A 10,482-nucleotide genomic window follows, 5' to 3' on the forward strand; every position below is an offset into this window, starting at 1 on the left:
ATTGAGACTTGTAGGTATACAATTTAACCATCAAACGCCGAAGCAATATTTTAAAAATCGTCTCCTGTATGCTGGCGGTGTTCGCGAGTGAGCGCCAAAGCGGAAATTTTTTTTTTTTTTTTTAAATCACAGCACGCTTAGTTTTCAAGATTAAGAGTTCATTTTTGGCTCCTTTTTTTGTCATTGCCTGAAGTTTAGTATGCAATCATCAGAAATGAAAAAAAATATCATTATCATAAATAATTATTGAGATATATAACATCACGGAAAAAAATTTCATATATAGTAATTGTATACAAATCGCGCTGTGAGCAAAACGGTTAAAGATAAAGAGTTAATTTTTTTCGTTGTATTGTACACTAAATTGCGATCATTTTGGTATATAACACATTGTAAAACGATCAAGGCAACACAGAGAAAATATTATCACAAAATGATGCATGAATTCGTAACACGCGAACGTAAAAAAAAAGTTTTAAAAAATTCACCATAAATCAAAATATTGTGCTAGAGACTTCCTGTTTATTGCAAAATGAAGGTAATTGATTGAATATTACTAGACTGTAAGTGTTGTAGCTTACAATTGCAGTTTTCCACCATTTCGGTCGAGTTGAATTTGACCAAAGGACAAATTTTTTCTATTTATTGTTATTTATATGAAAATATTTCAAAACTGTTAAAAGCTACAACCATAGGTTGTTTTTTGTTGTATTTTAAATGAAATTGCGCACATTTTCATATATAAAACTTTATGTAACAGCTAATTTAAAATGGTGCAAATATTACGACAATCGGATGAAAAAATTTATGATTTTTTCGGAAGAGTTACCGCGCGGACGTAAGGAAAAAGTTTATTTCATAAATTCACCATAAATCAAAATATTGTGCTAGAGACTTCCAATTTGTTGCAAAATAAAGGTAAATGATCGAATATTACTAGAATGTAATAGTTTTAGCTTACAATTGTGTTTTTCGACCATTTCGGTCGAGTCAAAGTTGACCAAAGGTTGAAATTTTGGCACTTATCGTTATTTATATGAAAATAATTTCAAAACTGATAAAAGCTACAACCATGGGTTGTTTTTAGTTGTATTCTACATGAAATTGCACACATTTTTCATATATAAAACTTTATGTAACGACTAATTTAAAATGGTGCAAACATTACGACAATCCCACGAAAAAATTTGATTTTTTTCGGAAGTTACCGCGCGGACGTAAGGAAAATGTTTTTTTTTCTTTATAAATTCACCATAAATCGAAATATTGTGCTAGAGACTTCCAATTTGTTGCAAAATAAAGGTAAATGATTGAATATTACTAGAATGTTAGAGTTTTAGCTAACAATTGTGTTTTTTTACCATTTCGGTTGAGTCAAAGTTGACCGAAGGTTGAAATTTTGGCACTTATCGTTATTTATATGAAAATATGTCAAAACTGATAAAAACTACAACCATGAGTTCTTTTTGTTGTCTTCTACATGAAATTGCGCACATTTTCATATAAAATACTCCATGTAACGGCTAATATAAAATGGTGCAAAAATTATGTCAAAGTGACGAAATAATTTCTGAGATGTGTCGCTGATACTTTTTAGTGCGAGAAGAAAGAAACTCGCAATTGCGCGCCTGGGTAATGATTGTAAACAAAACAACGCCTTGATCCGTGAGCTCCCAGCATCCCCCAAGGCGCGCAATTCAAAAGTTTTTGCCTAGTACGCCTATAACTATTTTTCCGCGAATTTAAAAAAAAACTTTTTTATACCGACGTACCATACATCCAATCGGCGTTAAAGGGTTAATACCAAAAGTATAGGTTCGGTAGAGAATGCAAAATCTAAGTTTGTTACGCTAACTGGTAAACTAGGTAACAAACACAAAATTTAAGTTTCTACACTATTCAGAAAATTAAAGTCGTCATTTACTGATCAAATTTGCTCAAATCTATTAGATATTATTTGAAACTCTGCTATGTGTTCACTACCAAAGAGAATCAGTCTGGTAGCGAACTCTAGTATTTGGAAAAGGAATGCAATGATTACATTATTACATTACATACTCGTACCATGTCTCAAATGCAAGTATTAGTTCGGCAACTAATGCAACGTTTACATTATTACACTATTTAGTACTCGTAACATGTCTCAAACGTAAATAATCTTACATTATTGCGTTAATCTTAAAGGGTGGTAGCACAGTAAACTATACTAATGGTAGTTTACCAATATGATTGTGAATTCATTACCACATCAAAATATGAAAAACTCAAATTAGATCATTATTAACAAAACAATAATATACTGTCCTGAAGGCTGAAAGCTTGAAGGCTACCCGAAATCAGCGATAATTCTAACCAAATTCCAGTCTCCAACTGGCAAATTCAAGAACACAGCTGCCCTCAATAATCTATGTTACCCGAACGTCAGCAGAAATACAATCAAGTGGTCTGCTAGCAGTTCTTGGTATTCTCGTTGGTGGGTTATTCCTATCACCTGTACTAAATCTGTGAAGCGTTATGCACAAAATTTTTTTATCTTAAAGTTGCTGGGGCAAGAAATTATCAGCTAAGTAATCACGAGCTAAGTTAGTTATATAAAAAATGTATTTAATCATAAAATTAGGCAGTTATAATGGTTTTTAGAAGGATATTTGGTGCTCCAGCTATTAAAATAGTACACATTTATAAGCATTTTTGAAGGGGTTCCAAACTATCACAGAATTTCGGTATTCGTGGGTGGCTGTGGTACCGAACCCCATGAATATGTGGGGCTCACTGTACTGCCATTATAGTTGCTAAATGAAACATATTTTGGAGCCAAATTTTTCATAAACTGTTAAAGCTGGTTTCAAAAATGCATTTTTATTTATAAACGCAGCAAATTAAATGAAGTACTACGTAAAGGTATGATTTTGTGGGCTTCCCTATGTTTCTTCAGCCACAGCGACACCCTTAAATTTAGTGGCATACTTTCTTGACATTTTATTTTCACAGCATGAAGGTTAAATAAAGCATTATTCTATTTTTACTTATCAAAATTACCACTGACAATTATAAAATTTTTAAGAAGTTGACAACTGTAGTGCAACTCTTAATAAATGTACTTTCTTGCTGGATGAGTGGTTTTTGCGCTTGACTGCCAATCCGGTGGTCCGAAGTTCGATTCCCGGCTCGGCCAACGCGGAATCAGAGGAATTTGTTTCTGGTGATAGAAATTCATTTCTTGATATAGTGTGGTTCGTATCCCACAATAAGCTGTAGGTCCCGTTGCTAGGTGACCAATTGGTTCCCAGCCACGTAAAAATATCTAATCCTTCGGGCCAGCCCTATGAGAGCTGTTAATCAGCTCAGTGGTTTGGTAAAACTAAGATATAGTACTTATCTTAATAAATGTCTTAGTTATGGTAACTAACATCACCAAATAGCATTTATGCCGTTGTCTTACATACAACAGTAATCAGTTGTTAATTAATAAAAGCAGTAAGGAATTCTTACACACATCACAAGTTTGGTGAGCCTGGTTAGAAATTATTTGCATTTAACTTAACCCTCTTACGCCGAAGCGGTAAAAAAAAAAATTGTCTCCCGTGTGCCGGAGGTGTTTCAGAGTGAGCGCGGAAGCGGAAAAAATATTTTTTTCAAAAAATCACAGCGCGCTTAGTTTTTAAGATTAAGAGTTCATTTTGGGCTCCTTTTTTTGTCATTGGCTGAAGTTTAGTATGCAACCATCAGAAATGAAAAAAAGTATCATTATCATATATATATAATGCGATATATGATAGCGTAAAAACGAAATTTCATATATAATTGTATTCAAATGCGCTGTGCGCAAAACGGTTTAAAGGTAACAAGTTACTTTTTTTTTCATTGTAATGTACACTAAATTGCGATCATTTTGGTATATACACATTGTAAACGATAAAGCAACACAGAGAAAATATTATCACAAAATAATGCATGAATTCGTAACGGCAGACTAGAACGTAAACAAATATTTTTTTTTTCAAAAATTCCCACATAAATCTAAAATATTGTCCTAGAGACTTTCCAATTTCTTTCAAAATGAAGACAATGATTGAATATTACTATACTGTAAGAGTATTAGCTTACAATTGCAGTTTTCGACCATATCTGACGAGTTAAAGTTGACCGAATGTCGAAATTTTTTTTGATATATATATATATGCAATTATTTCGGAAATAAGAAAAGCTACAACCTTCAAATATTTTCCGTTTTATTCTACATGAAATTGCGCACATTTTCATATATAAAACTCTATGAAATGCCTAATATGAAATGGAGCAAATATTCCGAGAATGGTACATACGCATTTCGGAGATTTGTGGCGGAGAATCCGCGTGCGGAGGGAAGGAAAGATTTATTTTTAAATTCACCATAAATCTAAATATTTTGCTAGAGACTTCGAATTTGTTTCAAGATGAAGATAAATGACTGAATATTACTAGACTGTAAGAGTTTTAGCTTACAATTGCGTTTTTCGACCATTTCGGTAGAGTCAAAGTTGACCGAACGTGGTTTTTTTTCTATTTATCATGATTTATATGCAAATATTTCAAAAATGAGAAAAGCTACAACCTTCAGTTATATTTTTTTGTTGTATTCTACATGAAATTGCGCACATTTTCATATATAAAACTTTATGTAACGGCTAATTTAAAATGGTGCAAACATTACCACAATTGCACGTATGATTTTTTTGGAAGAGTTACCGTGCGGACGTAAAGAAAATGTTATTTTTTTCATAAATTCACCATAAATCGAAATATTGTGCTAGAGACTTCCAATTTGTTTCAAAATGAAGGTAAATGCTTGAATATTACTAGAATATAAGCGTTTTAGCTTACAATTGCGTTTTTTGACCATTTCGGTAGAGTCAAAGTTGACCGAAGGTTGAAATTTTGGCAATTATCGTTATTTATATGGAAATATCTCAAAACTGATAAAAGCTACAACCATGAGTTGTTTTTAGTTGTATTGTGCATGAAATTGCGCACATTTCCATATATAAAACTTTATATAACGGCTAATTTTAAAATGGTGCAAACATTACCACAATCGCATGTATGATTTTTTTCGGAAGAGTTACCGCGCGGACGTAAGGAAAAAGTTTTTTCATAAATTCACCATAAATCAAAATATTGTGCTAGAGACTTCCAATTAGTTGCAAAATTAAGGTAAATGATTGAATATTACTAAAATATAAGAGTTTTAGCTTACAATTGCGTTTTTCGACCATTTCGGTAGAGTCAAAGTTGACCGAAGGTTGAAATTTTGGCAATTATCGTTATTTATATGAAAATATCTTAAAACTGATAAAAGCTACAATCATGAGTATTTTATTGTTGTATTCTACATAAAAATGCGCACATTTTCATATATAATACATCATGTAACGGCTAATTTACAATGGTACAAAAATTATGTCAAAGTGACGAAATAATTTACGAGATGTGTCACAGATACTTTTTAGTGCGGCAAGAAAGAAATTCGCGCTTGCGCGCCTGCGTAACGATTGTAAACAAAACTACACCTTGATCCGTGAACTCCCAGCATCCCCCAAGGGGCGTGATTCAAAAGTTTTAGGCTGGTAGGCCTATAAGTATTTTTCCGCGAATTTTAAAAAAAACTTTTGTAAGTCGACGTAAAATACATCCAGTCGGCACACGGGAGACAAAAAATGTAGACGTAAAATACGTCCAGTCGGCGTAAGAGGGTTAATGAACTTTTGCGTCTATGCCTGTTTAATATCTAAAAGTTAACTTAAGATATAATATGTATCATCACTGGTATCTACCAAATCAAGACAGGCATAGAAAGCTTAGACTTATATGATCGACCAAAAAAGGAAACACACATTAAGCATATCCTCACCTAATCTCCCAAAATGCATCTCACACTATACAAGATATTTATGATAAAATAATGTTTTTATTGGAAATAAACTGCTTGTGTATTTATGAAGATGGCTTCAATTCCGAAATCTGAAAAAATCCAAAAAACCGAAACAAAAGTGTGGTGCCACCCTCATAGCTGCTCAACTAACTAATGGTGTGCTGATTGAAAAAAGTGCCAGATTAAAGAATGGAACTGAATATGTGATTTAGGCATAAAGCCAAGCACTGGGACACCAGATTAAAGAAGCTGGACTATGGAATCACATAAAAACCACCACCTCTCATTTTCACGCACACATTACCAATGGTTTTTCTCATAATGATTTTAGGCATTTTCATCCTCCTCTACACTGAAAGGGAGGATTAGTTAACCTTTATATGTAATATCTGAAAACTTAGACAGGTTAAGTAAAATCACGAGAAAATGTAGCAGTTATATATGCATTTTTGATGTACAAAAAGAATACCAAAAAATTTAACTAGTAACATTATCCAGCATAAAATCCAAAATGGTCAAAGATTCCATACATTGCTCTTCTTTACCATTGCCATTTTGGAAGTTACTATCACCTACTGAGCTTGAACCTGATGCCTGAACTGTAGAAGCTGTTGACAATTCTACTTGAGATGAGCTGGCTACTTCCAAAGCAATGTCTCCCTGTGACTCACTCAATGGACAATGACTAGAATATGGCAATGAACTAACACTATGGCTTTCAATAACATTCAATGGCTCACTGTTTACTGAAGAACTGACTGACAATACCTTTTGAGTGGGTGTAGGTAGTACACTGGTTTGAAGGACATGAATTTCATCCTTAGTACTTACACATGTCTCTGACACACCTGATGACTCCGTTTTGTCAAGTAACATACCATGCTCTAATAAAAAGCCAGAATGAAAACTGTCAGTTATCACAGAAACTTCTTGCTCTTTTTCAGACTGTTCTGGGTGACTTTGCAATGTTTGAATTTCAGAAAGTTCGACCATATCTGAAGATGTAATAAGAACAGAAAAATGCTCTTCACTTTCATCATTACTCAGGTCTTTCACCAAATTATGTGATGACTGAAACATAATCTTTTTATCACTCTTAATATTGTTTACCACTGCTAATTTTGAATCCTCATTAAACTTTTTCAGATCACTAAGATCATGTTGTGCCTGGCTTGATACATTTGTTCTTTCCACACTGAAGCCTTCCACCTCAACCGAGTCACAATTTCCAATTGCAGGCAAATTTTCTGATTTAGAAGTTACACAAGACTGATAAGTTCTTGGACTAGGTACCTGTACTATACTATTTTTGCCAGGATATTCAATATTAGGGAGCTTTTTACAACTGCTAGGATGGTCAGTAAAAATAGCATTACTCTGTTTCAAAACCCTGGGAATTCGTTTTGATAGAGAAGAATCATGTTTCATATTATGCTTCCTGAGTAAGTGATCACGTAACTTATCTGGGCGGGTAGTTCGAAAACTGCACTGAAGTTTCGATAATGATATGCAAGTAAGAAGGTTTGATGCTGGAGCATGAAGACGCATGTGTCGATGCATGTTTTTAGCATGAGAAAATGAGTGTCCACAGACCTCACACTGGTGAACTCGTGTCTGCAGAGGAAAAAACAGAGGACTAATTTACTAAGGTGTCTAGGCAAATTATCCTTGAAAACTGTAGTGCACAGTGCACAACACATAAAAAAGTAATTTTTCACATAATTTATAATTTCCCAATAATCTCCAATTTTTAATTATAACCAGATGCTTGCAACCATGAGAGTAAAACTAAAACTGTGGATTAACTTCAAACTAAAAAGTAATTCTAAAATTGTTAATCTCAAACTATAATTGACTTCTAGTTAAACATCTGGTTTTGTGATAAAAAAGGACTACAAGGTTAGAAACAACTTGATATTATTTTGCAAATTTCACTTAGCACCTTTTCAATGTGAAATTATGCTTATGCACTACCAGATAAAAGCAGGTTATTTTGTAAAAAAAGAAAATCATTCAAAATTTTTTTTTCACTTTCTTCTTTAACACTATCCCTCAGTTCCAGTGAACCTGCATTTGTGAATGCATACAATATAGAATCTCTGTGATTGCTGACTGATAGGGGGCAGTCTTGCATAATTACAGACTGACTTAGGGACCATGATGAAGACATGTAATTGTGTAGGTCAAAGTTTTTCTTCCTACACTCATGAACTTGGATGCACTTTGTTGACCATGAACACAATTACGAAGATTGCTGCCTATGTTAGACAACATATAGCCATGAAACCACAGGAGACATGACAATAAGTGAGGAGAAATTGTTAACCATTCGCATGGAAGACCAAATGTAAAAGCAAGCTCCCAATGCAAGCCAAAAATTTTGACAAAGTCAACCATAGTTTTCAACAAGAAGCAAATTTCCTGAATGGTACACAAGATTTGTTAAATCCCTATTAAAAAAGTTATGCATAGATTCATAATAGTACCGCATGAAGGATTCAGTAGGGGCTAGAGCTGTGAGGCAGTTCTTGCAGTAGTTGAAGGAAGCCAGTTTGGCAACTTGCTTTTTCTTCCGATATTAGAAAAACTTTCAGGAAAATAGACTCCCCTTCCAAAACCATCTTTTTTATAAAAATATACTACTAGGATGTCCTAGTGTGTTTTCATAAATAGTTAGGTTTTGAAGGGAAGTCTATTTTCCTGACAGTATTTTTCATTTCAGAAGAAAAAACAGTTAAACTGGTTTCCTCCAAAAATTACCTCACAGCTCCACTGTTTACAATTGCAGCTCCTCCTAAATCCTTCATACTATATCATGAAATCAATTCAGATATTGAGGTGGTCTCCAAACACTACCTTCTTATTATAACTGATGGATCATGGATTCAAAACAACTTCAAGGCCTAAATTTATGGCTAGCCTTTGTGCAAGCAATTAATGCACTTGAATTGTATCCTGAAATGATACTGAAGGCTTTTGGAGACAACATTTACAACAGAATTTAGAAAACTGCTAAAACAGATGTAATGAGCCATGCATGAGAGGAGTATGGATGAAAAGGGGCCATACAGAGAACTAGTTTAGGGTTACTTAGCAAATACAGTGTTCCCCCCGTATTCGCGGGGGATGTGTACCAGACACCCTGTGAATAATTAGAACCACTTCTAAAAATGCTTATAACTGCCTATCTTGAAAGTTCAGATACCAAATGTATACCTTTAATAACATCCTATTTCAAATATACCTAAAATTACTAACCTATTACTGCATTAATCTTTGAGGTTATATTATTAATATCATTTCAAAGTCATCTTAAAAATTAAAAATTTTACATTAAAAAATATATACCTACAGCAAATAACAGAGAGAGAGAGAGAGAGAGAGAGAGAGAGAGAGAGAGGAGAGAGGAGAGAGAGAGAGAGAGAGAGAGAGAGTTATCCTTATTTAAACAAAAACAAAAAAAAATGAAAAAGGATTAGGTTATTGTACTTTCTTTAAATTTAATACTATCACATATGAATTTTGAAATTAGTTATATTTACGATTATTGTTTTATTGCAAAAATATTAATAAACATACACCATGTACCATAGAAATTCTCTCATCTCAGTAAAAGAGAGAGAGAGAGAGAGAGAGAGAGAGAGAGAGAGAGAGAGAGAGAGAGAGAGAGAGAGAGAGAGAGAGAATTTACATGATCCTGAGAGGGCAACACTCACTCCCCCTCCTGACTTGACAGTTGTTGGACCCCAGCCAACTCAGCTTGGCTACTTGGAGTTCAAAGACAAGACGCGGGGTAAAATGCATTTTGTTTCATTCTTACATAATTCTTTTTATCTATAAACTAAAGTCTTGCTAATTCACTTTAGTATTTTCTTTAATGAATTCATATTATTGCTGTTTACATTAATATTGATATTTGAAAATTAGTAAAATCATTTATCACCCAAAAAACATACATCTCTGTAAGAGAGAGAGAGAGAGATTATCGTAGTATTTGTAAATACTTTGCATATGATTTTGTAATTACAGTTATTGTTATTATTGAGAGAGAGAGAGAGAGAGAGAGAGAGAGAGAGAGGAGAGAGATGAGGAGAGAGAGACGGAGAGAGAGAGATGAGAGAGAGAGAGAGAGACCTGGAGTTCGAAGAAAGATGCGTGAAGACTGGTATTTCCTTCATTCTTACATAATTTTTAAAATTTATAAACTAAAATCTCACTAATTCACTGTAGTATTTTCTTTATTGAAGTGATTGCTCTTTACATTTATATTAATATTTGAAAATTAGTAAATCATTTATCATACAAAAAGCATACATCCCTCTAAGAGAGAGAGAGATAATTATTAGTTATTATGTGATATCATTTAATCTTATTAAACTTACTAATAAAGTATTGATCAATATTAATATTTTAAAATTAGTAAATCATTTTTGTATCATAAAAAGGTATTTAGGCATGAAAATAACATCAAAATACACTAATCAGTGATTATTTATCGTCAGAAAATCCCGCGAATAGGCGAATTCCCTGCAAATAATGGGGAGATATGGTCCAGAGAAAAATCCGCGAAT

The 10,482-nt window shown here is 33.4% G+C and overlaps 1 protein-coding gene across 1 annotated transcript in view; it reads right to left on the reverse strand.

Moving 5' to 3' along the window:
• Nucleotides 1-6,335: 6,335 nt before the first annotated feature.
• The window catches only part of LOC135207237 (zinc finger protein 76-like), a 58,519-nt gene continuing 54,372 nt past the window's right edge, over nucleotides 6,336-10,482 (reverse strand). Inside the window, exon 6 of the mRNA XM_064238866.1 lies at nucleotides 6,336-7,525. Within this exon, the coding sequence (XP_064094936.1) occupies nucleotides 6,389-7,525 (1,137 nt within the window). The 3' untranslated portion in view covers nucleotides 6,336-6,388. The remainder of the gene's footprint in view (nucleotides 7,526-10,482) is intronic.

This window comes from Macrobrachium nipponense, chromosome 32, assembly GCF_015104395.2.
Source record: "Macrobrachium nipponense isolate FS-2020 chromosome 32, ASM1510439v2, whole genome shotgun sequence".
Taxonomy (NCBI): domain Eukaryota; kingdom Metazoa; phylum Arthropoda; class Malacostraca; order Decapoda; family Palaemonidae; genus Macrobrachium; species Macrobrachium nipponense.